The sequence below is a fragment of the Vulpes vulpes genome, chromosome 8 (assembly GCF_048418805.1).
Source record: "Vulpes vulpes isolate BD-2025 chromosome 8, VulVul3, whole genome shotgun sequence".
NCBI classification, from domain to species: Eukaryota; Metazoa; Chordata; class Mammalia; order Carnivora; family Canidae; genus Vulpes; species Vulpes vulpes.
This window is the reverse complement of record NC_132787.1, coordinates 6,604,620-6,631,747: the sequence shown is the minus strand read 5'-3', so window position 1 is coordinate 6,631,747 and position 27,128 is coordinate 6,604,620. Positions and strand designations below refer to the sequence as shown.

Genomic DNA, 27,128 nt, shown 5'->3' with positions numbered 1-27,128 from the left:
GAGTGTTTGAAAAGTGCTTCTTGAAGCGCAGGCCTTTTCCCAGACTTTATTGGACCACATATGGGGCTCATTCTCACCTGTGAGTCTCCATCCTAGAAACCTGCTGAATGGTTTCTCCTTCCTGAGGGCCTGTGGCCTAATTTCCCCACTCTGAGCGACAGAAGGGCCGAGTACGGCTCCCTTCTGAGGAGAGGACTTCCACAGCCTGGTTGGCAAGCGGGGCTGCCGTCCCTGAAGGCAGGAATGTGATGAGGCGTAGGGGCTGGCTGGCCTGGGGAGGAGTTGGGTTGCTGCAAGGGCCAGAGGAGGGACGAGGATCAGATCCCGGGCCCGTCTAACTAAGACCCACTGTCTTTGCAGACCTGTGACCGCATCAAGCAGTCAGCAGCAGGCACCAAGCGGCGAGTGTTCATCATTGAAACTATGGGTGGCTACTGCGGCTACCTGGCCACCATGGCAGGCCTGGCCGCTGGGGCGGATGCTGCCTACATTTTTGAGGAGCCCTTCACCATTCGGGACCTGCAGGTAGATGGCAACCCGGGGCCTGTAACATAGCTCTGTCCGCACTGTCCCCACAGCAGTCTGGTCCGTGGGGCCCTGCTAGGAGACTGCGAGGAGCGGCACGCAGGCATTTCCCAGCATCACCTCACACACACACACAACCACAGCTCCTGTCGTAGGGAGCATTTGTTGCGAAGGATGGCATGTTGCTAAGCCCTTCTCATGTGTTTTTGCATTTTGTCTTCAAAACAGATGTGCAGGAGAGTTATCATCTCCATGTTACAGACGAGAACCATTTAGAGACGTTAAAAGCCTTGTCTAAACTGGCAAGGTGGTTTAACTAGCAGAGAGTCAGTCTTTCTACAGCATCAGGCCACCCCTCCAGATTTCCCTTGCTCCCAGGCTCTTTCCTGTCACTTCCAGGGTGGGGGCGCTCCGACTCCTGTTCCACAGAGAGACCACATGATCCTAATTTTCCAAGATCTCAGTTCGCTGGAGGAAAGAAGAACCACCAAGTGGAGGGGCAGCGGGCTGAGGGAACTCCCTAATCTGAAAACCCAGCCAACCCCTGCCAGGGATGGAGGGTGGGAGTCTTCCTCCTGTACCCCCGACTCAAAGCCCAGATGAAGGAACTGGTTCCTCCCGGGTCAATGACCACTGCACACACACAAGCAAACCATTTAAAGAGCGACGTTGGGAGCGAGAGTCAGCCCCGAGGGAACCGGAAACCCCTGGGAAGGGACACTGGGAGCGGGTGGAAAGGCAAAAACTGGCAGTTGCCACAGCTGTCTCAGACTTGCCTCCTTCCAGCTCGGCCTGTCTCGTTCGGAATCTGTTTAAATTTCTGTCTGCTGAACTTCTTGTAGGGACGAGACAGGATCACAGACAGCTGTCTTCTGTGTCTCCGCTTCTAGAGAGAGAGGCCTGGTGGGGAACCAGAGAGCTAGGCACGTGCCCAGCCTCATCCACTCCCAACTAGGCTTAGGATTTGTTCTCTTTGTTTTCAGGCAAATGTTGAACATCTGGTGCAAAAGATGAAAACAACTGTGAAGAGGGGCCTGGTGTTAAGGTACTCATCCACGGCTCGTTCCTGAGTGAAGAGACAATAGGCTCTGGCTCTAGCCCACAGGCTGCACCCACGCTCGGGACACCCCTGGGGAATTTGGATACAAAGGGAGAGAACCTGAGCCACGGGAGGAGATGGAAAAAGCAGGAAAGGGTTGCGAGGGATGGATGGGGAGATGACCAGAGTCAGGCTTTTGGTGTCTACTTGGCAGGAATGAGAAGTGCAATGAGAACTATACCACGGACTTCATTTTCAACCTGTACTCTGAGGAGGGGAAGGGCATCTTCGACAGCAGGAAGAATGTGCTCGGCCACATGCAGCAGGTAGGGAAGGTGTCCCCATCCTGCCCCTCACCAGATGGCCATACCCTCCGTGGCCACTGGGTCTCCCACTGGCCTCCAATCTGCCGGAGGCCATTGGTGCCACCATAGAGCGTGAGCCTGCAATTTCTTACTGTCATAGGACCTGAATATCTCTACTCTGGAAATAGCCTTAGAGATGATGTGGTCTGTCCTCTCCACTTAGGGCAGGGTGGGCTGGATAATTCTTCATCGCAGGTGGCTGTTGTGTGCACTGTGGGATCCTCTAGGGACATCCGTGGACACTACCTCCTGGAGGCCCGTAGCACCTCCTTCCAGAGTTGTAACAACTACAAAAATGTCTTTAGACATTGCCAGATGTCCCCTGGGAGGGAAAGTCACCTCCAGGTGAGAACCACTAGTTCAGATGAAGAACATGAGGCCCAGAGAGGAGAAACAAGCCTGGGTGAGAGCCAGGGCACCTATTCCAGGGCCCTTCCCACCACACCACGCTGCCTTCCAGAAGGAACCTGGGGTGTGCACACAGGCACCTCGCTGGTGTGGGCTCCATCTCCACGAACTGGGGTTTCCGGGGGAAACGGACACCTTTCTACCAGCCACGTTCAACCCCCACACCTATGGTGGGTCTCACTCCCTGATGGTACTAGTGGTCTTAGGCCTCCCCATCCAGTGTCTCCAGCCGATGCTGCTTAAGTGCGGACCCCAAGAGTACCCTTAAGAATGGGGTACTATTGGATAAAGTATGGCCACCTCGTCCCCGCTTCCCACCTACGTTTGCTTAGTTCAGAGAAAATCTATGTGGCATTTTATGTTATTGTGAGGTGCTCCCAAGGGCATCCATATTGGTTCCTAAGGAACGCTTCTGTGTCATTGATGATGGTGACTGACAAAGGTTGCTCAGAAGTGACTGAATGGCCAGACGCGAGGTGAAGGAACAGGAGCTGACAGCTGTGGAGCTAGAAGAGGCAGCTGTGAGACCAGTTACCCCCTTGTCTAATTAGTCACCCTTACTCCTGATAAATGGCCACACCTGCTGTGCCCGCGCACTCTGGTGCTCAGCACTGTCTCAGAATTTTCTTTCAGAGTTAGACTTCTGGATTCCTGTTACTGGCCGTAAATCTGAGGCCTTTTCTTTATCTCTGTATGTTCAGGTATCTCTGCTACTTGATTAGAGTCTTTCCTCTGTAATCTTTATGCTTTTTTTTCCAGGGTGGGAGCCCAACTCCATTTGACAGGAATTTTGCCACTAAGATGGGCGCCAAAGCTATGAACTGGATGTCTGGGAAAATCAAAGAGAGTTACCGTAATGGTAGGTTGGGAAAGAGGGGAAGCCCCCTCCACAGAGGCTGGTTCCCCATTACTGAAGCTTACTGATCGTCCTTCATTGCAGGGAGGATCTTTGCCAATACGCCAGACTCGGGCTGTGTTCTGGGGATGCGTAAGAGGGCTCTGGTCTTTCAACCAGTGACTGAGCTGAAGGACCAGACAGATTTTGAGTGAGTACATCTGCTTCCCTGGTAGTTTCAGGGTCTACTCTTCCCAGCCTGTGTGCTGCCTTCAATCCTCATCCTAGGACTAACACCGTCATCACACCTATTTCAGATCTTAACCCTGTGCCCTAAAATCCGGCCTCTTCTACTCAACTTCTTTCCATAAGCTTTGGATAGAAGTCAGTTGGGGTGCTAAAAGCTGAAATCATCTCTCTCATTTCTCTGTAGTCACCGCATCCCCAAGGAACAGTGGTGGCTGAAGCTGAGGCCCATCCTCAAAATCCTAGCCAAGTACGAGATTGACTTGGACACCACAGAGCATGCCCACCTGGAGCACATCAGTCGGAAGCGATCCGGAGAAACGTCTATCTAACCCTCTTTGGAGTGAGGGTCATGGATTGTCTGATCATGGTCAGCTCACCCCCTGATAGATCCAAGTCCATGTATCCCCAAGTATTTAGCTCATTTTTCTTTAGGTTTCCTTTTATTCTGCAACTGTAGCCATGACCAGCTCTGGCCAGGGAGCTGGGGCAGTGGGCAGTGAGTAGAGGCTCCTTTTAGGTGGAATTTATCAACTTCTACCCCAGCTTCATCTGTCACACAAGACTGGGCTCCTCTAGTGCTACTGCTAGATTTCAGCTACTCGGTTAGAATTTTCCTGAAAATAAGCTTTATTTATTTCTTTGTGATAACAAAGTCTTGGTTCCTCTACTGCAGTGACAAACAATAGCTACACTAATAAATGCCAACTGGTCACTGTGCTTTTGGTTCTCCTGTTGTCACTTTCACAAGTGAATGTCATCCTGTCAACCCTAAGGACTGGACTCTGCTCAGACACCTGGGAAAATGCAGCCCATACGATCACCCCATGTACCTCTCTCCACCTCATGGCTTTCGTCCCCCCACAGCATCTCTTGGCTGTGAACATAGGGATCTAGAACATCATTGTACACTGGTCCTTACCCTCATTCCACACCAGTCCCTCCTGCATCCTCCATAGCCATAGGACGTGCCAGGCTCTCTTAAGCATGAAGTTGTGTTTCACCTTCTGATCATATGCTCATGACCTGAGGGTGCTTTTTTCCAGCCATCCTATGAGCTCTACTCCTCTTCTGACAACCTAGGGTTCTTTCTTCTCAACTCTTACCCCGTACTCCTTCCTAGATGAAAGGCAGACTCCATTTGTGAGGAGCCATGCACATTTTGAAAGCCTGGGAAAGGGACCCCCAGACCAGGACCTGGTTTGGTGGGTTGGCTGAAATATGGCTTTAGAGAGTTGTTGGTTCTTATTCAGCTCAATTTATTTTCTGTGCCATAACAACAGCTTCCTCCTCCACATTAGCCATGTGACTGCATCATGCAGTTGGTCTTCAGGAACCATCTAAACTGATAGGATGGTGCCCTGTTGATGCCGGGTTTAAGCTTAGCTTCCAAAAACCAGATCCTGTCACTCGTCACAAGCACACATACTCCCCCCAACCTGGTTTCCTCATTTGCTTGACGAAGCAGGGAGAGGTTCAAGGTTTTACCAGTGGTGGAGGAAGGATTATCTCTAGTACGCTGCTTTTGCTGGCTGTCCAAAGTATTACCTCTGTACTGTGCAAACGGTTCTGAACAGGAACTGAGGTGGCTTGTCAGAATCCAGAATTAAAGCAGCCAGATGTTCTTTGGGCAGTTCTTTAAGGGGAAGAGAAATCACAATAAATATCAAGCACTGTTTGTCACGGCATCCTCAGACCAGCTAATGAGGAGGGTGATGGCAGCCCCGCTCCAGAGTGATGGACAATGGAACTCCCAGTGATTAAATAACGTGGAGAGAAGCAGGAATAGTAGAAATTGCCAAAATTGCTTTTAGAAGTGTTTATTTCTCTTTTTTCAAGTGAGCAAAAAAAAAAAAAAAAGAAGAAGAAAGAAAAGAAAAAACAAAAAAAACCCCTAGCAACAGCAAAAGGGCAAAAGCAGACATAGTTTTTCAAATTAGCTGTGTCAGCAGATTCCAATCATTTTTATTTGTAGTTTCCAATCAGTTAAAAAAAAAAAAAGGTTTTTCAAAATTGCATCTGGGTCATCCAAGATCAGTAACGACTTGATCTAGTTTAGGACCATGAAAAGGAAGAGGACTGTTGGCTAAGTATGGGTCCCTAAAGCAGCTCTGTGGTGAGTAGGCGGGCCATCGCAAAAGCAGCTCTTACAGAGCTCGTCCCCCGCACCCTCCGCTCCCCTGACGTCTTGTGTAGATCAGTAAAAAGCAAACTTTCCAAAACAACTGAAAGGAAGGTAACTCCCAACTCTTAGGAGAGTGAGCTTCCTACAAGAAAATGAAGAAGACCCGTGGGAAGAGGCAGCCCAGCCCATCGTCTCCTGCTGGCGTAAAACACCTTCACCGAAGGTGCTCAAACACCTGCCAAGCCCGTTGGAGCAAACTGGCTTTCACCAAGAGAAAGAACCGCGTTAGGAGAAAAGTTCTGAGGACACGGAGTTCTTAGGACTGCTCGGACCTCTCTTCTACCATGTGGAAAGCAGCAAGACAATGCTACTGCTGAGCTACCGTAAGCCTCAGGCACACCCATGGAAGAGGCCAAAGGTGCGGGTTCCTCTGATGGTGAGCGAGTGGCAATCCCCTCCGGTCGCTCCGTGCCGTGGCCGCACCTTAGGGCATCATCCAGCCCAACTGTGAATCTGCACATCCTGTGAGGTTGGAGGATCTTCATCTTTGGCTGGGATGTTTGAAACTTCTTCATGGACCAGTTACAATGCTTCTAGAGGGATGCTTCTGAAATGTTAATCATGTTCCCGAAGGAAAGCTAAACACACATTCTTTAAATACTCTTCATCTTCCTAGAGTTTAGTTGCACTTTTTCCCTATAGGGGAGGGGGGAGGCCTCTCCATATTGCAGGTGCAATATAAAAAGCCAAGTACGCAATAAACAGAAAACAAAAGTGAGGGATTTTTTTGTTTGTTTGGTTGCTTGGTTTAGGGAGGGGAGATGGTGTGGAGGTTACTGTTGTGACACGTTGCCTCTAAATACAAACCACACAACAGGAACGACTGCTTTTCCTGTTTTCCAAGACAAAGAGTGTACTGCAGGGAAACACCTTGGCCGGAATTGCCTGCGTGACGGTGCAAATGTCTCCTCCAGCCTATTCCACGAGTAACAGGTATTCCTTCAGAGAAGCTGGCAGTGGGAGGCCCTTGACTGCATCTGGCAGATACTGGAGTCCTAAACTCCGGCGCACAGCATAGCGAGAGAGTGTTTTTAGAGTTCCTGGGGCTGAGCACAGAACAGTCAGTTTTTCACACAGCTGCTGGTCTCTGGCCACTTCGCGTGGCATGGTGCCATTCTTCCTTAATTCAAAGTGTCCAACAGCTCTGTGGAGGAGCTCAAAGCAAGAGTCTTCCTTCTCTGTTCCGAGTCCCCTAACTAACAGAGCCACCAGGCGGGAGATGGGCGTCTGGCCTTTTAGGTTGATGACTCTGACCTCTGCACCATAATCAAGAAGGATGCTAACGCTCTCGAGATTCCCCTTCATGGCGGCCCAGCTGAGCGGGGTATCATTGTTATAATCCAGGGCATTGACAGAGGCCCCGCTCTCTAGCAGGGCCCGCACACACTCGGCATTGTTCTTAAAGGCTGCCCAGTGAAGTGGGGTGTCTCGGTTGCCATCCAGTGCATTGGGGTTTGCTCCATACTCCAAGAGGACCTCCACACAAGCCTCATCTTTCTCAGCTGCATAGTGGAGGGCTGTTCGGTTGTAACCATCCAGGGCATTCACCTGTAAAGAGGGAGGAACTACATTACAGTAGCTAGACTGCTGACAGGAAGATGGGCGGGCAAAAGCTTGTGTGTATCAGTCCACTATCTTTGCTATGTCCTGTTCTGAATATGAGAATCAACAAGCAATTCCCAAGGAGTCTTGGTGATCAAGAGGAGATATGACAAGAACTTAGGAACAAATAGGGAGAGAATGGTCTCAAAACAACCAGCACTCTATTCTGGGCATTGACTAGGTGGCCTGCATTATTTAGGCTTTTGCTCTGTTCTTGTTTATTATTCACTAGGATCCCTACCATGGGGCAAGGGGGAAAGAAAGAGATGAAGTCTAAAACCTTGTAACTACTCTGGAAGACATTTATTGGAAAGTAGCTTGAATATATTAGCCAGAGTAAAGGTTTTAGATTATTTTGCTTATCCCATCTCACTCTATCCTGTAGCTAATGGCAATCACACTGAAAAATGAGGCCAAACTCTGCCCACGTAGCGTTGCTGTGCTCTGTAGCCATACAGAGCAGCTCAAATTGTTAATCCAATCAGCTCCCTTGCAAAAATATGCTGTGCAGTCACAAGAGAACTTCGATAAAAGCATCTGAAGGGAAGAGCACAGATCTTCCAATGCTGGAAGAGCAGCTGACTTGCTAAAAATCAACATTACTTATAATTTTTGAATGCTACAAAGACTTCAAAACCCAAATTTATACTATCTGCCCCTAAAAATGCAATAAAAATACGCTGAAATATTTAACTGAGTTTAACTTTCTATTTAGCTAAAAACCTTTCTCCCCCAGGAGATTTTCATCATTGATATTAGTCACTGGCTTTCATTTCAGGGCCACTCACAAGAGTGATGGAATAGATAACGACAAGCAGAGAAGAGCATGGCTGTGTGGAGATGATGGCCCCTTAGGCTAACTGACCAATATTTGGGGCCTGAACACCAGCTTCATGGCACGTCTGATTCCAATTAGTGCCTCAGCACATGCAATTTCCTGATTGCTTGCAAATAGTTAAAACTGCTTATTTATTTATTAAACAAGTGCTGACTTAGCAATTACTACATGCTGGTGTACTACGTACTTGACAATCTTGTGAAGAAGGGATCATTATCACCTTCGTTTTACAGATGGGGAAACCGAGGCAAAGAAAAATTAAGTAACGTGTTCAAAGTCACACAGCTGGAAGTGACAGAGCTGGGATTCAAATCCATGAAGTCTGGCTCCCGAGTCCATTCTTTTAATCATTCATTACACTAAGCTGCTTCTTGCTAATGCCAATATAAATTAACCCATGTCTCTTATTTTAAGATACATTAAAAAGAAGATAGGAACAAGATACAATAAATGGAAAATAATTAGTGGGCAGATAGCACAAGTAGCTCAGCCCTGAGGAATGGGTTACCTAATGATATTCATCTCCCAGTTACAGTGGTATTAGAAGTTCATGTCTGGTAGCAGGTGTCAATGGTTTAGATTTAATCACTTGAGGGGCCTCTGTACTTAGAGCTCCTGGACAGTCAAGAGGCAACAAGAGGACTGAATGGAAATGTAAACAACCCCAGAAGGAAGGCTGGGAGAGAAAGGGAGATAAAACCCCCTCTTCTGGAGCCACAGGCAACTTAAGAAAGAAAGGCAAAGGAATGAAATCCTTTGGGTCACAGAATATATTTACCGTTACATTTTGCTTTAAAACTGGCTATGCCAATGTGACTGTGGGCCAGAAGATGGGAAGATATGGGAGAAGAGACAAGCTTTAGGAAAATGTGAAGCTCAAGTTTTAGTGGACCATTAATGTGACAGTGGTAAAAACTTTACCTCAGCTCCTTTTTCCAAGAGTAACTCCACACAGTCAGCATCTGACACCATGCAGGCACAGTGCAGTGGCTTCAGTGTGCCATGGGTACAGTTCACATCTGCTCCCTATGGGCAGAAGGAAACTCCAGTCAGTGTGCTCAGCTCTGGCTCGCTGAGCGGGACGAGACTCAGAAGTGAGTCCAGGGTAGAAGAGGGTTGTAGCTCTGACTGTACTATAAACATGCTACTGGTCCCAGTTTCTCTTCCTATGTATTAAATAATATCCAAACCAAGAGAATACTCTGAAGATGAATGAAAGGAACTATCAATTCCTTAGATCAAGTTATTAAGTTTTTCCACAAGGCAACTTGCCAGGTGGTCATCTAGACACCGCTGAGGACCTATAGCCTCAAGTGTAAAAGCAATGGAAAACTTAGCATCGGGCAGGAAAGCTGGAAAAGCAATCCACTCTCCATGGCCACCATGCTCTGAAAAGGTCACGAAAGGGAGTCTGTCACACTGAAGCCAGAACCTGGCATGTTCCTTTTGCCATTCAACAGATGAACATCATTAATAGTGAGGTCATCTTAACGTTATCTTTTTGTTTATAAACATCTTCAAAGTAGCCTCTTAGCTTCGGCATTCTCTGCCACCTAGGCCCTGCTGGTACTTGTTTCAAATCTGATGAAAGGAGATGGGGATCCTAGGGGCAGACCAAAGTCACTGAATGACTCAGCAGCAGAGCTAGAATTAGAATGTGACAAACTTCCTACTGCTGGATCCTCTGGTACCGCTTTTGCTGAGAACAAGTTAACGCTGTATGACTATTTCTTCTCAAAGCTGCACCACCCAACTCCGCAGCAGCTAAAGAGCTCCAGGCTGTAAATAAGGATTCTACAGTTGTTGAAAGAATGTACAAAGGTAACCACCTGGATACATTTTCTAGGGAGCAAAAAATTACCCTGTAACTTCTCTTCAATAGGAATAACAGACAGAAAAAAGTATCAAAGACCAAAGACTATCTAGGATACTAGTCATATAACAATTGTTGCATAGCAGTGGTTAGATATGTTAAGATGTTTTCTTAAGTCAAAAATTACCATGCACTTTAGGGGTTGACATTCCTTACAGAACTCCCAAGTGGTAGCTGCTGTCAAGATGGATGGCAAGTGATATCTCTCTGTGTAATTATTATAAACCACAAGGATGTGAAAACCACTTCTGCTTTGCTCGTCTCCTTCCTCCCTTAGTAAAACATGTGTAGAAGACTTTGAGCTTGCTGGATCCCATATGTAACACATCCAGAGAGACATTTTACAAAGACTGTGAGACTAGGGTTATCTAGAACATCTTTCCTGAGAAAAATATCAGATGCACAAAGTGAAAGGGAGAAGGAAAGAGAAGCAAAACACAAGGAAATGTACTTTCATGGTCAAGTTAATACATGTGAGAGGACCGTAAAAACTCCTTGTAATCTTGTGGTGAGTCAATGCTACAAATCTGTAATCTATTATGATTCCCCCAGGAACTGTCCCTCTTCACCTCCCACAGGACTCCCCGTCAATCCAGCACACTCACCCCTCTGATGAGGTCCTCTACATTATCATGTGGGAAGGAACGAATGGCAGCGATTGTTCGGATTAAGCGCTCTGAGAGAGAGTATTTGCTCTGAATGCTCTGCATAATATACCACATACTGGAACTCATCAAGGCTCAGAGTATGTTCACATGCTCCAAACTGCCTGAAACAAAGAAGTTTTAGGCATACACAATATCACTGAGCAAACCAGTCCCTGGGATTAGGAGTTCTCTGAGGCCTTCCCAACTTTTACTAGTATATTTCAAACAGATCAATGATTAATTAATATTTTTTCTTAATCATAAAGAAATAGATCATAATAGTTGCCTAGGGAGCTGGGTAAACCGCATGAAAATGCTCTGACCCTCGGCACTTCAATGCTACTCTCTGAACTAGTCCCCAAGAGGCCCCAAGACCCTCACTGAGCTCTGTGTAGTTTAAAAAAAGACCAGGCAAGGAAGGGGATTTTTTTTTTTTTTTTTTTAAGGCTGAGGATGCCACACAACACTCTTTTCCTCCTCTGGATTCTGTGGTCTTTCCTATCAGCATCACCTTTAGCTTACTTGTTATATTTGGCCCTGCAGTATAGTTATTTTCATACCGCTTCTCCTCTAAATTGTAATCAATTAGAAGGCAAGGTCTCTGTCTTCTATTTTTTTGTCCATGGAAGGCCAGCCAGAGTCTCACAAAAAGTAGGTATTTCACAAAGACTGGTCGATTGACCAAAGGCTATAGAAGTGATCGATACCTGTGTAAAGAGAGGGAAAAGGCTATGGAACAAATATATCTATGTTAACAACAACGAGGCATCTGTGAAACAGTTTAAAATGTCTTCAAAAAAAAAAAAGGAAAATATTTGAGGTGATATTCTAAAACAAAAATGTCAAAAGTCACGTATATAAAATTAGAAAAAAATTGCAGTTGATATCAATGACATATGCTTGTGGTTGTAGGAAAACAAGAAGATTTAAGAGTGCAAAATGAACTAAAAATTTTAATAATTGGCTGTTCAAGACAGCTGAGAAATAGATTTGGGCAAATATATGTTCAAGCCACAATTTGACAGTGAGTTCTAGCATTCAAGAAGAAAATAATGCAAAACACTTAACTGATAAAAGTTTTGGCTGTATAAGAGCCATATACTAGTTGGGGAACATTTAAAATTCTAGCAAACAAGGGGGAACATTTCCATGAAAAAACATATATCAAAAACTGCAGAAAGAATACAGTATGCAGTATCAGCTTTCTAGACAGAACTGCTTAGGAATACGTGTTCTTATTGAACTATACGTTCCTTGAGGGTAAATATAGTGTTATTTTCAACAGTTCCTGGCACATGGCAGGTTCTCAATATTTGTTGAATGTAAAGATTATTACTTTAGATTCTAAAAATCCAAGACTTGCATAATTACATATGTCATGCATATGGTGACTACTAAGGTAAAAAACCCAAAGTTATTTTAGTCCTTTCACACTACATAATTTTTGCTTTCCATAATGGAGTAGCCCCTTACGAATTATGTAATATAAGTTTGAATAGTTTCTATTTTGCGAATCAGTAGCCATTTGTCTGTTTAAGCTATTACAGTATTAACTAACAGGATGTAAGTGAACAATGTTCTGAGGCATCAAAGATTCATACTGGGCATTCTTCTCCCCTACGTTATTATTATTATTAATTATTATTATTATTTTAAAATATTTTATTTATTTATTCATGAGAGATATATATAGAGAGAGGCAGAGACACAGGCAGAGGGAGAAGCAGGCTCCATGCAGGGAGCCCAATGCGGGACTGGATCCCGGGTCTCTAAGGTCACGGCTCGGTCCCGGGTCTTCAGGGTCACGCCCTGGGCTGAAGGCGGCGCTAAACCGCTGAGCCCCGGGCTGCCGCCCCTACGTTATTATGAATGAATAACCTTATGCACTTATTTATATCTCTCTGAAATTTTCTAGATAGTGTAGACTTGACATATGTTTGAATCTAGCAGCTTAAATGCAGACACAAGGGTCTGTATCTTATACTTCTTTGTTGCAAGGAAAAAGGAGAAAAAAGCAGAGGTGCGTTTGCGCCAGAGATCCCAAGGACCGGGGCAGAAGACAGAGCATCTAAAGCGAAAGGCCCACCTGAACTGGTGCCGCTAACCACTTACGGGCCACGATAACCTTGAAGACACTAAACCCCGCAATCATTTTCGGGGCACTCTTGGGACTCCTGGCTTCCGAGTCCTAACGGGGGGCAGGGCTGGCGGTTCTGTGCCGCTGCGGCCAAGCACAGCGCACGTGGGCAAGGGCCACGGCAATGTACGCTCGACCCGTCTCCTGACAGCAGCCCCGCGCCCTTTGACCCCAAGGGGCCCCCTGCCTCCGCTGGAGCCGAAGGCCCCCCCCCCCCGCATTTCACTTCGGATCCAGAGGAAACACCAAGGGGTCCTCTATGGCAGAGCGGGAGAGGGGCGGCACTGACGGTTCCGGCGCTAGCGAGGTGCCACCGCGCGCCCAGGCCGGGAGACCCTCCGCGCAGCCGCGCAGCCGCGGGCGCCCCGACCCCGCCGCACCTGCCACGTCCGGCCGAGGTAAGGCGCCGCAGGGCAAGGGCACGAAGCGCGAGGACGTGCGGGGTCGCTTTCCGCCAGGGATGCGCAGAGCTCGCAGCAAAGCCTGCAGCGTCCCGGGGCCGGCGGCGGAGACGCGGTCGCGCGACGGACGCCGGCGGAGCCCCCGCCCGACTCCCCCAAGGCCGGGGACCGCCTCTGCCTCGAAGGCTAACGAAACCCGAGCTGGGAGCGGAGGAGGAGCCCGCACTCCCGCAGCCGCGGACGCACTCACCGGACCTCGGGCGCTGAGCCGGGCGGGGAAAGCCGCTGTCAAGTCGTGACCCGGAAGCAGAAGCCGTCGTCTCCGGCGGGCCCCTCTGCCCACAGGATGTGAAAGGAGACGGGGAGGGGTGCCCGCGCGCCGACCAATGGCTGCGGGCGGCGCGCGCCTGCGCAGACTTCCGAGGCGGCCTGCGTCCTCCCCGGGAAGAGGTAACAGGTGATTTTCTGGGCCCGCCGGGAGGGTTGCGCGCAGGCGCAGTGCGGCGCTGTCGGCCGCCGCTGGGCGCTCGGGTCCGCGGCTCCCGGGCGGGTGGTGGGGGCGGCGCCTGCGTGGAGCGGGCTCGTAGCGGGCCCTCGGTGCCCTCCGCTGCCCCGCGCCGCCTGCCGCTGAGCGGGGGCCGGAGCAGCGCAGTTCGACGCGGCCAAACCCGCTGGCCTGGCTCGGTAGCTGGGGAGACCAGGCGGGCAGCGGCAGTTCGCAGGGCCCCAACGCCCGCCTGCTCCTCCGCACCCGCCGGCCACGCCCCCCGCCCCCCCGGAGCTGTGCCGCAGGTAACCACCGGCCCACCTGTCGGAGGCGGAAAAGGACGGAGGGCTGCACCCTCCCCGCCGTGAGGGGAGCCCACACCTGTCGGCGAGGTGCCTTCCCCGCAGAGCCGCCGCCGCCGCCGCCGCCGCCGGGAGACGCGCAGCCTGTGGCCCGCCCGGCCGCGCCCCTCACCTGCTCCCCAGAGCGTGTCCTGAGCCCCATAATCGTAGGAGTTTTAGCGTAAAGCAGGGCCCGGCCACGTGGTGAGCGCCACCGAGGGGATGATGAACTGGAGGAGCTCATGCCTTGTCTGCGGACTTGGAGCGCTCTTGCCGTGCGGGGATGCGCCCTCCACCCCTGCCACGCTGCTAGGGCCAGGTCGTCCGGATTTTGAGACGAGTGAACCCTCCCCGGTTGCAAATATGGGCAACGCCTTTTAAAAAGAATCATTTTGAAAGCAGGCAACAGTCAGCCCGTGAGCCACCGATTCCATACTCTGGATTAAAGGCTGCTTTGGTCATTGGTGGTTCTACGGGAAGAAGGGCTTAGGGTTGACTGGAAGCTGCAGCTACCTATTAACTACAGCGCTTTTAATTCATAGATTTGTTTAGGAGATGTTGAAGGAATCTGAACATTATGTGGAGGCCCCACCCCCCCACCCCCCCCACAACTACTGTAAGGCATTTGATCAAATTCAGCGAATGGAAACAGTTTGATTCTGTACCTATTGCTTCTAAACCAGAAATCTGTATTATTCTCTAGGGCCCTAGAGAGTGTTAAACCTTCAAACACAAGGGCAAGAGATACCGGTGTTGGTGCTGATCCACAAGTTCATCCTGTGAACCTAAGTCGTCCTTCCTGGCCACCAGCAGGGAAGATCATAGATAAAATCAAAGCACTACGTGTCTTGTCAGATCTAACCTTGTTTCAGTCAGTACCTCTCAAGCTCCCATCCCCGTGTCTAGAACTGTGTGACTCCTGTTAATACCCCAACGGTACATTCTCCCTAGAATCCCCCTTGAATCCTACTTGGCTGGGGGAATTAATGAGGTGAGAGGCAGGTGTGTAATAAATTCCACTGCATGATACAGTGGTCCAAGGTGTGCTAGCTCTCCCTCTCTCTCTAGGCCCAGTAAGGTGATGCTTTGCTTGGCACCACCCATAGCTTTCTCTAAGTGGAGCACAAGCTTCAGACAGTTGACCTATTGAAGGGTTGATGACTGCCTCTACAGCCTTCATTTTATTAAGTCTAGCACTACTCTGTGTTGGAAAACCCACTGCACAAAAGAAGGAGGTCCCCACGTGGACACAGCAGAAATGATAGAGTCAGAAGATGCAACGTGTGCAAGTAGTGCACCTGAGTTTCCCTGCCTTGGCAGCTTTTATTTAAAAGAGTCGTATGCCACTCAGGTGGAGAGAGAAACCAGAGTACACAAGTACAGAAGACCTAACTTTTGTTCTGGCTTTGAGATTGACAGTTACTTCATCCCATTTCTTTGGGCATCAGTGTTCTCATTTGTAAAGAGAGCACTGGCTGAAATAACCTCTGAATATCCTTCTATTTCTATAATTCTGAATCTGTGTGATTCTTGCTCCTAAAATTTTTTACTCTCTTGTCAGATAAGAACAGCTTTGTGGCTATCATAATACTACTACATTAATGGGACCTGCGAGGGCTTAATTAGAAGATGCCAAAGTCGACATAGTTTCCGTTCCATTTTTGCTTCCTCTGGTGCTTCCTTTCTAAAGCAGGGTAAAGACAGGGCTGATTCCAAACTTCAGCTTTTAAATGTTATTTGTGTTACATAAATGTTCAAGCATACTAAAAAACACTAGAGAGAATAGTATCGATGAACTCCTATCTGTCATCCATATTTAACATATTAACATTTTGTCAAACATTTTAAAAATCCATTTTTTCTTTGTTGTTCTGTACAGCTTTAGGGTTTCCTAATAAACTATTCAGACAATACCCACAGTTCCCACGGTTTGGGAGGGAAATTTTTGACATCCTGTAAGTTTTCTAAAAACTTGAGCTATCTCGTGTTTATGTATTCATTTATTCCTTGAAAAAACTGTGAATTTTTCCCCGGGTTGTCATGTTTCTCAAAAGTTCTTGATTGGTAAATGATAGGGTGTATAAATTCTGGCAAACTCCCAGCATCTTATAAATATAGAATGAGACTCCCATAGGCCATCTAAGCAGATGATTTCATAGTGTCTGAGGATCCACTGCACAACCAAAGGAGTTTTCAGATCCATTCATTCGTACATTTATCAAACATTTACTGGCACTTTGTTCCAGGCCCTGTGCTCACAATGCAGGGAAGACTGATGGAGAAACACATTCTCTTATTACCAAGGGTTGGAGATGGATTTGCAAACCGTCAGTTGCAATTCAGGATTAATTATTTCAACAAAGTTTTTACATTCAAAGTCAATGTTGAAGAACAGTTGTACTTCACAGTGAGATGGAGAGAATATAGAGAGGAAGGGTCTGTGAAGAGGTTTCTTGAGGAGCAATTTGTTTGTGCTCTTCAGTTCCCACTCCCTTCCCACCCAAAGGGAGAGTTAGTGATGGTGCTGCATCCCTGTCCTCCAGCCCAGAGAGGGCCTTCTCTGGGACCAGGGAGGTTGGCAATTGTTTCTCATAGTTGTAAAACACAGAGAACTGCACCAGCACTGGCCTATAATTTAAAGGCAGTAGCTACAAACAGAGGTGAATGCATTGGGATCTGGCACATTCACAGAGTTGATAGGGATGACAAATGTGTAAATGTTTCCCAGGACCGGATGTGGGCCATACGGAAGACAGTCAGCGTGGCATTGCCTTTGGTTTATTCATATGGCTGTCTAGAGGTGTGGAGGGACTTGGGGACCAGAAGCTAGGAATGAATGAACATAGGAATCCTGGAATACACAGAGATTGTCATCTGTTTAGGCCAAAAGTACTGAAGTGAGAGGTCTCTGATGATAGGATCTCCAAAGAACCTTGAAAAGCACCCTACAAGAAAAAGTCAACTTAAATCATCTGCCAGACCCGGGTAGTACAGATCTATCATATCTCTTAGCTGCCCTGCTTCCCACTTTTACACAGCAGGTCAAACAGCAGTTAGCTAGTTGGGGAAGGAGGTAAGGAGAAAGCTGAAGGCAGGCAACTGCCAGTCACAAGGGGCCTTACGTGGGGCAGACAAGGGAGAGGAGGAGAAGCCTTAAACTAGTGCCTTAGAGTGAAGACTGAAGTATTTGATTAACATCCTGGACTGGAAACATTCTAATCACCAAATCAAGACTCTCTTGACTTAAAGTGACTAACATAAAGGACCGTCAGTTATCAAACAATGAACCGAAAGGTCAGGAAATCTGCCCAATTTCCCACTCAGGAAAAATTGCAGGGGAAGATCATCCCCTCCATATTTTTATATTAAAAATATATTTTTAAAGTAGGCTCCATACCCACCATGGAACCCAACGTGGGGCTTGAACTAATGACCCTGAGATCGAGATCTGAGCTGAAAAGAGTTGGACACTTAACTGACTGAGCCACCCAAGTGTCCCCTGCCAAAATTTAAAAGACAGTAAAAGCCAAAAAACAAAATGGTATTTTGATCACATCCAATGAATTTTGCATTCAACATTCCAGCTCCATCTCTATACATTTTAGTTTGTTATTTGTGATCTTCGTGCTTTGATTATAAGTAAATTGTTTTTTGCTTGTTTTACATACATTTTGTCTCTCATAAGACTTTTAGGGTCATTATTTTCTCTTCTCTCCCCTGCTGATTCCAGTTCTGCTCTCAAGAAGTGTTCATTAGATGGTGTTGACTGACAGTACAACTAGTGTTCCTATTTTCAGACCTTGGCACAAACTTGAGCTAGAAATTTGATAATGATGTTTTGCTTGTAGTGATTGCTGCCATCACCGTTCAACACATATTAGTGTCCAGGATCCGGGTAGATGCCAGTTAGCTGTCCCAGGTTACAGACCTGGGTGTCTTGCTTTTTGAGCTTTGGGGCTACCTCACAGCCACAGGCTTTTGTGCAACTCTTTTGGAGTGGAAAAACTCCTTTCTTCACCTGCTGGCTTCAAACCCTTTCCTGATTCTGAGTGCAGTCCTCTAGAGTGACCATGTACTGGAGGAGAGGAATGCTGTCTTGCAACCTCTGTAGGTCGTAACCCGAAGCCTTTCACAACAGTTGTCTGGCTTCGGGCCAGAACTTATCCATTACTCTTCTGTCTAAAAAGGACTCATCTTTCCTCAGGGGCCACTTAGCTAATGTTGATGCAAATTTTTCCTGACACCCTTCCTAGAGAAAGATGACTTAAGGGAGAAGTGATTCCTCCCAAATGAGTTCTTTTGTCACCAAAGAGGGAGGAAAGAACCAAAAGTAAGTTTGTGATACCCTAAGAGGAAAGGAGAGAGAGGGGATCAGTCAAAATTAACAAGATAAGGTGAAAAAATAGGATCTAAGTGTCAGACTAGTTCGGAAAATTAGCTTTGCTTCATTAATATGTGTATTTTCTCTTTGAATTTCTTCAATTTTTAAAGTTATTGTTTATTGTATATCCCTTATTTTAGAAACAACATAATATGCAAACACCTTAGGGACCAAGTTTCTAGTTCTGATAGTAGTTCTAGTTACTCTGCCTAAGCAAGTTACATTATCTGTCAGTTTATTGATCTGTACAGCAGGATGAGAGTAGCAACACTTATCCTAAGAGCTAATTTCATAAAACTTAGATCACATTGGTGAAAAGTGGTTTTGTAAGCTATATAAATGCTGGTTATTATCTATGTCATCCTTGTAATATTTTGTATTTGTCTAATCCTCCTAGTTTCACTGCAAGCACCTCTAAGACAGAGATTTAGATTTCCTGCACTCACCCCCCCCCCCCCCGGTAGCACAGTTCCAAACATACACCAGGTATTAGATACATGCAAACAGAATTGAACTAAAGTGAACTGACCTCTCAAAACGGGAATAGTGGAATACCTCTATGTACTATTGCTCCTTGACCCTGGGAAAGAAGTCAGAAATTGCATTTAAAAGGAAATTTGAAAAGGAGCTTTGGAAATAGAGCAAAGGAAAAAAAAAAGTTCAGGAAATATAAGCCTCTTGAAACTTTTTATACACTTAAACTTTGTCCTGGAGAAAGTAGTTCAGCAGAGAAAAGAACAGCATTAATGTGCAGCAGGGGTAGTCTCCCAAGATGTGCCATCAGGATTAAACAAGGACTTCTTTCAGAAACTGCTCAAAGGCAGACATGCTCCCAATATTCAAACTCTATTCTTTTCTTTTTCCTTTTAACTTTCCCCGAGGCACAGGGAAATCTATGAATCGCTATTTTTTGAAAACTAGCTTTTCATCAATATTTTATTGTTTTTTGGCCTTATAGGTTACCAATATTTTCCACTATCAGAACAATTTTAAAACATTTTGAGTCTTTGTAGAGAAAGAATGCCTAAGGGATTTTGTGGGGGGAGGGATGCAGTAAAAATACAAATAAAAATGTTAATGATAATATTTAAATTACATATACATAGATACTATTTTTCCAAGAATGTGGGCAGTTACAGCTAAATCATCTAGCAAACCAAGACTGGAATAGACAAACTATAGCAGGAAGGATTTTAAGATTGTTCAAGGAAGGGAAATTAACAGAGGAAGTGCTCACTTGTCTGGTACCATTGAGTGGTTTAGACTGATCTGGAGAGTTCTACTAGCAAGGAATGATTGGATTCTCTGAATCAATTTTAGGGATTTAAGCTTACTGTTAATTTCAGGATTTTGTGCTCTCTTGAGGTCCATGCTACTTCTAGTATCTAGTAGGAGTAGGTCTCCCCCTAGAGGGGAAATGGAGAATTTGTTCCTTAGGCTTCTTGCTTGGAATTCAATGAACTAGTTCTTTGTTCATTCACCCATCATTCATCCATTCATTCAATAAATACTTATTAAGTTACATTACTGTGCTGTTCCTTATGATAGATGCTGAAGCTACAGCTGAAAATAATATCATTATTATTTTGCCTCCAGGAAAATTATAGTTAATGTCAGAAATAAACATTAGATAATCACACAAAATTATCCTCCAGGAAAATTATAGTTAATGTCAGAAATAAACATTAGATAATCACACAAATAATCACATTAGTGATAAGTTCTATAAAGGAAAAGTATGGAGGATAATATGACAATTCAGTAGAGAGCCTCAATAAGACTGGGAAGTAAAGCAAAATGGCCTTGAGTACGGATTTGGAAAACAAATGGATATAACCAGATCAAAACTGTTTAGGGAGTGGGCCCTCCAGCAAACGGACAAGAGTATTCAAAGACTGAGAGGGAAAAAGCTTAGGTAGTTGGAAGAAGAATATGAGGACAGAATAATAAAGAGGCAAAGGGCACAAGTTATGGTTAGAAAGGTACAGATGCTCCAGATCAGCCAAGGTCTGAGTGAACATACTAAGGATTCTAAACTTTTCCCCAAAAGAATAGGAAGTTATTGATAGGTATTATACAAGTGATATAATCACATCTGTGTTTTTAAAGGATCACTTTGACTTTTTGATGAGGAATGGGTTATAGGAGCAGATATTAAAATAGGAAAAACAGCAATTAAGTGATCTGGGTAAGAAGTGATAGGGATATAGACTAGGGTGGGGGCCATATAAAGGGAGAGAAGTGAGTGAATTTGAAATATTTTAGATCAGAATTGATCAAAATATTGGCTTGGTGACTGACTACAAACTGAAGATAAGGTGGTAGAGTTTGCCAAAAATGACTCTTAGATTTTTACTGTATGCTTCTAGATGAATTGAAGAGCCATTTACAAAGGTAAGAACTTGTGTGTGTGTGTGTGTGTGTGTGTGTGTGTGTGTGTGTGTTGGGGGGAATCTGATCAAAGATCAGTTCATTAAATATTAAGGCTCCTACTAAATGTCAGGCACTGTGTTTAGCACTAGACACTGGAAATTTTAAAGTGGAGGCAAAACAGGATTTCTGTCCACAAAAACTTTTGACTAATGAAAGATAATGATAATATTAATGCATCATTTCAACATTATGCAGCTATGCAAGAATAAATGCCATCCAGTAGAATCCCAGAAAAGAGACATCTTAGTACAACCTGGGGGCTCAGAGAAGATCTTTTAAAGAAAATTATAATGACCAAAGTCTTGAAGGATTAGGAGAAGTAAAGAAAGGTAGAATTTTTTTTCTTCAGGGAAAAAAAGGAATTAGATTACTTAGACCAGCCATCTGCTGAGAACAACTAGGGTACTGAATAGATATTTTTTAAAATATCCCTAAAAGTTATCCAAGATGTTTCAAATAGGATTCTTTAAAGACCTATAATCCGAACTCCACTCTAATGCACAGAAAAAGGACTTCAAAAAATCTTTAGTGAAATAATAGAACATTGAAACCAAAATGTTATAAAGATTATACAAAAGAAAAAAAAAACAAGATTATACAAAAGAGAAAGCTACAGATGAATCTCATTCACAAATATCAATGCAAAAATCCTAAATAAAATATTAGCAAATCGAATTAAATAGCATGATATGTCATGACCAAGTGGAAATTGCTTTAGACATGCCAAGATGGTTCAATGTTAGAAAATACATTAGTATACTTATTAGTATTATTATGTATAAGAAGAGATGTCTTATGATTATCTCCATAGATTCTAGAAAAATATCTAAGAAGACTCAAGATGTATTCCTAACAAAAAATAATTTTCAAAACAGGAAGAGTATTTTCCTAACATCATAAAGCATCTTGCTTCCCAGTATCTTATTTTTATGGGAAAACACTGGAGGCATTCTTGCTAATGTTTGAAACAAAACAAGGATGTCCACACTATTACTATAACATCTAACATGGTATTGACGGTATTTGCCACAGCTCTGACACAGAAAAAGCAATTAGATATAGGAGAATTGCAGAAAATGTAATGGTGTATCTAGAAAATGAAAGCAAAACAATAGGAAAATTGCTGAAAATAAAAAGATGAATCAGTAAGGTAGCAGGATACAAAAGCAATTTACAGATGTCAGTAGGCTTCATACATACAGGGAAGAACCAGTTAGAAAATAATGTAGAAGAGAACATTGTAATCCCATTTGCAATAGCAAATTACAAAGCCCCCAGGAATAAAGTTAATAAGAAATATATAAAAACCAATGAGGAAAGCTTTATCATATTCCCTGAAAACCAAAACTTGAACAAATGAAAGACATGCCTTAATTTGTAAATTTAATTCCAGTAAAAATTCCAACAAGTTTTTTTGTTTTTTAGTTAAATAGATTTTTTTTAAAGATTTTTTTTTATTTGAGAGATATAGTGCACACTAGCTCAGGGGTAGGAACAGAGGCAGATTCCCTTCTGAGCAGGGGGCCTAATCAGGGCACCACCCAGGGCTCTCTACACGGGGCTTGATCTCAGGACCCAGGACATCAGACCCCAAGATCACGACCTGAGCTGAAGGCAGATGCTTAAAGTAGTAAAACATATTGAAAGAAAGAAAGAAGAAAGGAAAGAAAGAAAAAGAAAGAAAGAAAGAAAGAAAGGAAAGAAGGAAGGAAGGAAGGAAGGAAAAGAGAAAGAAAAAAGAAAAGAAAAGAAAGAAAGAAAAGAAAGAAAGAAAGAAAGAAAAAGAAAGAAAGAAAGAAAGAAAGAAAGAAAGAAAGAAAGAAAGAAAAGAAGGAGAAGAAGGAAGGAAGGAAGGAAGGAAGGAAGGAAGGAAGGAAGGAAGGAAGGGAAAGAAAAAGAAATTACATTACATTGAGATAGCATTTCTTACTGTGTTGGCAAAAATCCAAAAGTCTGAGAGCACACTGTTGCCAAAAGTCTGGTGAAAGACACATACTGATATGGACCAGTGGAAGTGTAGAATGATACAGCCCCCAAGGTGGGGAATTTGGTACTATCTAGCAAAATTACAAATAGATGCAGTCATCCTTTCGCCCAGTGAGTACATTTTCTAGGAATCTATCCTAAAATACGTCTGCACAAATTTGGAATGATCTATGCTCAAAGTTATTCACTGTGGCATTATTTTTAGTGGAAAAAGACTATAAATATCCCAAATGCCATTTAGAGAGAGGAACTCAATAGTTAAATAAATTATAGTATATAATAGACATACTCATACCAATATGGGAATATTTCTTTGCATTGCTATAGAATGATTGTCGTAATAATATTATGTGAGGGGATCCCTGGGTGGCGCAGCGGTTTGGCGCCTGCCTTTGGCCCAGGGCGCGATCCTGGAGACCCGGGATCGAATCCCACGTCGGGCTCCTGGTGCATGGAGCCTGCTTCTCCCTCTGCCTGTGTCTCTGCCTCTCTCTCTCTCTCACTGTGTGCCTATCATAAATAAATAAAATTAAAAAAAAAATTAAAAAAAAAATTAAAAAAAAATTATGTGAGGCAAGGTGCAGAGCAGCATATGTGGTAGCTACTTCTTGTACAAAATTAAACATTAAAAAATAATCCAGAAACTAATAAAAATGGTTATTTATAGAAGGTGGGGATGGGGAATGAGGATCAGGGGATAGGATAGGAAGAGAGACTCCTCTGAGTACACCAATTTTTGTAGTTTTGAATTTATAATCATATAATTTTACATATTCAAAAAATAAATTAAAAAGGGAAAAAAGAGCAATCCTCCAAACTGAAAACAAATTAAATGAACCTAAGCATGTGATTGGTAGCACCACCCAACACACACACAGACAAGATTTATTTCACATGACTTCTGAAACGTCATTCTGTAGTTTTATTGTTAATACCAATACTGGTATCATGAAATATTTTATGTATATTATAGGATAAATCAAGTAAGTTCAATACAAGAGGTGATAAAAATGTAAAATCAAATCAGTTAAAAATTGAGTGTTTAAATTAAATCTGCAAGCTATAGGTATTCTGAAGAAGGCAATAATTTCACTGAAGAATATAAATAAGCTGAATGATGTAGAGCTATGGATGAATCTTTGAATGAGGAATCATAGAAGATTGTTCTTCAGGGGGCCGAGCCTGATGATTCTCCACACAACTTCTGTGAAGCTAATGACATATAACACCTTGACACTGAATATGTAAATTGTTCTTAATTCTGAATATTACACAATTATAGGGGACCAGATGCTTGGAAGGTAGGGAATATCGTCACCCATGAAGAAAACTGTTTCAAGTCACAAACGATTAAAACCCTTTAGGGCTCTTGGGTGGCTCAGTGGGTTAAGTGTATGCCTTTGACTCAGGTCATGATCCCAGATGCCCTGCTCCATGGGGAGCCTGCTTCTCCTTTTCTCTCTGCCTGCCATTCCCCCTGCTTGTGCTGTCTCTGTCAAATACATAAATAGAATCTTAAAAAGCAAACAAAAACCCCTTCAAATATTTTAGCTTCTGACCAAGGGGAATGTGAAGAGAACATTTTTCACAGATGGTTTCCATGTAAAAAAAAAAAAGAAGAAAAAAAAAAGAAGAAAGAAAGAAAGAAAGAAAGAAGAAAGAAAGAAAGAAAGAAGAAAGAAAGAAAGAAAGAAAGAAAGAAAGAAAGAAAGAAAGAAAGCATTTAACAAACTACTATCTGGACTGCCTGCAAGCATTAATGTGCATCTGAGTGCAAGATAGTTTTCACAGTATACCTGTTTGGAAAAGAAATGGGGACATGCATTACAGAATTTCACCAGTGTGTTTCATGGAATTTTCAAGAACTCATATTTTCTCTACTTAAAAGAATTAAAGGCCTTTATCTAAAGAGTTATTCTCTGAGCATCCAGATTTTCAACTGTTCAGTGGAAATGAAGTTTAAGATTTGGAAGACAAATTTACTCTTGGAAATATTTTATAAAGTTAAATAATTTTTTTTCTAAAGATTTTATTCATGAGAGAGAGAGAGAGAGAGAGAGAGGCGGGGACACAGGCAGAGGCAGAAGCAGGCTCCACGCAAGGAGCCTGACATGGGACTCATTTGCAACTTTATAAGAATTATTATTATTATTTTGCTTGGAATAGAAAAAGGAGGAAACTAACTAAAGGAAGACTTTAGACTGCATTATAGAAATGTTACAAAAATTATGGACTATGTTTGTTGGTTTAAATGTCAACTGTGGGAAAATATTCGGACTCAGAGTTTGGGCACTGCTTCGAAGTCCTCTTTTTCAGAGAAACTGATAGCAATCATAGCAGAAAGTGGGCCCACTTACGAATTCCATCTAATCAGACAAGAAATAGTATCATTGTTTACTGCAATTGGAAGAATTTCTACAAGTGTAAAAGAAATGAAAAAGTTCAGGAACTTGTTGCAAAATATTCATTAAAAAATGAGTTGAAATGTGCCTACAATGTGGCACATTCAAATGTGCCTCTGAATAACAGAGGCCAAAGAGTGGATTAGTAAGACAGTTTGAAGTCAAACCTCTTATATAAAGTCACTTTTATCAAAGAAGAGTTATATTGTTTAAATAGTTTTATTCAGTGATTGTATTGAATTTAAACATGTAAAATATTATTGTGAGTCAAATAATATCTTGATACTGTGGCACATATGTTAAAGTTTAATATTGAACAGAATCATAATTATCAAATTTTAAATTTTTAAAAATTTTCACAGGAGGAAATATAGTAAATTATAAACTACAGAAGAAAAGATTAGAGAGCTTAAAGGCCTGGAAATAGGAACTATTTAAAATGAAGTATAGAGAGAGAAAAAAGAAAGGATCAGAGCAAAAGTGATCTGTGAAATATATCAAGCAGTTTAACACACATGCAACTGAAGTTTCAGGAATTGGGGGCTAAAAATATATTCAAACAAAAAGTAATGGCTAAAACATTTCCAAATTTGAAACTTCTGAAATCTAGTCAGAATAAACTTAAAGAAAACATGCCAAGGCACATCCTAATCAAACTGCTAAAAACCAAGGGTAAAGAAAAAATTTCTAAAAGTAGCCAGATAAAAAAAGACACATTACATATAGAGCAAGGATTGGCAAACTATGGCCCATGGGACAAATCTGGCCTCCTGCTTGTTTCTGTAAGTAAAATTTAGTTAGAACACAGCCCCACGGAGCAGTGTGAAGAAGAGGAGGCGAGAACGACCCCCGGACCGGCCAAAGCCCGCGTCCCGCCCCGCATCCCCGCGTCCAGCGCTTACGTCCCGCCGCGGTTGCCACCATTGCCCAAGAGAAAGGCTGAAGGGGATGCTAAAGGAGATCAAGCCAAGGTGAAGGATGAGCCACAGAGAAGATCTGCAAGGTTATCTGCTAAACCTGCTCCTCCAAAGCCAGAGCCCAAGCCTAAAAAGGCCCCTGCAAAGAAGGGAGAGAAGGTACCCAAAGGGAAAAAGGGGAAAGCTGATGCTGGCAAGGATGGAAACAACCTGCAGAAAATGGAGATGCCAAAAGAGACCAGGCACAGAAAGCTGAAGGTGCTGGAGATGCCAAGTGAAGTGTGTGCATTTTTGATAACTGTGTACTTCTGGTGACTGTACAGTTTGAAATACTATTTTTTATCAAGTTTTATAAAAATGCAGAATTTTGTTTTACCTTTTTTTTTAAAAGCTATGTTGTTAGCACACGGAACACTTCATTGTTGTTTTGGGGGAAGGGCATATGTCACTAATAGAATATCTCCGAAGCTAGATTGATAACAAGAGGGAAAAACACCTTCCCCTTCTAGTTTTGAGAAACTTCCTCTTGGCTCCCAGGAGGAGGGATTCCTTGATGTTGACACACATGAGCCACCTTGGTGATGTGGAAAAACTAAAATTCATTTTTTTATGTCCTCTTCTCCCTCTCTGCCTTCAACATAGACTTGACTCCCTTAAGCCCAGAGACCTGTTGGAACCTGATCCCATGAAATGGTTCCCAGTATGTCAGGCAATCTGGACTTTACGGTGTCACCACTGAGATGGCGTCCCTCAAAAGAGTTCCTTTTTTTAGCTTGTGGATCTTCAGATTGGTAATTCTGCCATTTTCATTTCATTTCCTGAAAGTCAGGGTCGGCTTGTGAAAAGTTGTTAAACAACATGCTAAATGTGAACTGTCAACCCTCACTCTAAACTTTCCCTGTTCAGAGCATCACATGAAGACTTCATTGGGTTTTATAGTGGCTTTCTGATTTTGGTAGTCCATTGAAGAAGGGAGTTTGAAAGTTGTTGTATACTGTTAACGATCGTCCGCCCATGTCCTGCCTGAAATACCATGATTGTTTATGAAAAGTATCTTTAATAAAGCTGGATACAGTTTGG

At 43.8% G+C, this 27,128-nt stretch overlaps 2 protein-coding genes and 1 pseudogene across 20 annotated transcripts in view; 2 read left to right on the top strand and 1 right to left on the bottom strand.

The window, feature by feature from the left end:
- Window positions 1–4,138, top strand: part of PFKM (phosphofructokinase, muscle) — a 43,465-nt gene extending 39,327 nt beyond the window's left edge. For all 7 annotated transcript variants that reach the window (XM_072765428.1, XM_072765427.1, XM_072765432.1 and 4 more), the window contains 6 exons: window positions 361–525; window positions 1,509–1,570; window positions 1,779–1,890; window positions 3,097–3,196; window positions 3,278–3,383; window positions 3,606–4,138. In XM_072765428.1, coding sequence (XP_072621529.1) covers window positions 361–525; window positions 1,509–1,570; window positions 1,779–1,890; window positions 3,097–3,196; window positions 3,278–3,383; window positions 3,606–3,750 — 690 coding nt within the window. In that variant the 3' untranslated portion in view covers window positions 3,751–4,138. The remainder of the gene's footprint in view (window positions 1–360; window positions 526–1,508; window positions 1,571–1,778; window positions 1,891–3,096; window positions 3,197–3,277; window positions 3,384–3,605) is intronic.
- A 518-nt stretch (window positions 4,139–4,656) lies between these two features.
- ASB8 (ankyrin repeat and SOCS box containing 8) lies at window positions 4,657–13,668 on the bottom strand. Of its 13 annotated transcripts, none has more exons than XM_072765437.1 (5): window positions 13,352–13,537; window positions 11,124–11,270; window positions 10,522–10,685; window positions 8,965–9,069; window positions 4,657–7,151 (listed from the first exon to the last, which is right to left on the bottom strand). In XM_072765437.1, the coding sequence occupies exons 3-5, from the start codon at window positions 10,648–10,650 to the stop codon at window positions 6,519–6,521; spliced, it is 867 nt and encodes a 288-aa protein (XP_072621538.1). In that variant the 5' UTR covers window positions 10,651–10,685; window positions 11,124–11,270; window positions 13,352–13,537; the 3' UTR covers window positions 4,657–6,518. The 13 variants fall into 13 exon arrangements, with proteins under 13 accessions (XP_072621538.1, XP_072621541.1, XP_072621539.1 ...); XM_072765440.1 differs by having other exon boundaries at window positions 13,357–13,452; XM_072765438.1 differs by having other exon boundaries at window positions 10,522–10,681; window positions 13,352–13,451.
- Window positions 13,669–14,151: 483 nt separating this feature from the next.
- Window positions 14,152–27,128, top strand: LOC112921218 (non-histone chromosomal protein HMG-17 pseudogene; annotated as a pseudogene).

What these genes read in the sequence shown, in the direction of transcription:
- ASB8 (XM_026000204.2), bottom strand. Translation starts at nt 10,650, where the DNA reads ATGAGTTCCAGTATGTGGTATATTATGCAGAGCATTCAGAGCAAATAC. An exon ending in TAGAGGACCTCATCAGAGGG is followed by an intron (nt 9,070 to 10,521) that starts GTGAGTGTGCTG and finishes TTCTGCCCATAG; the next exon opens with GGAGCAGATGTGAACTGTAC. An exon ending in TCTTGGAAAAAGGAGCTGAG is followed by an intron (nt 7,152 to 8,964) that starts GTAAAGTTTTTA and finishes CCCTCTTTACAG; the next exon opens with GTGAATGCCCTGGATGGTTA.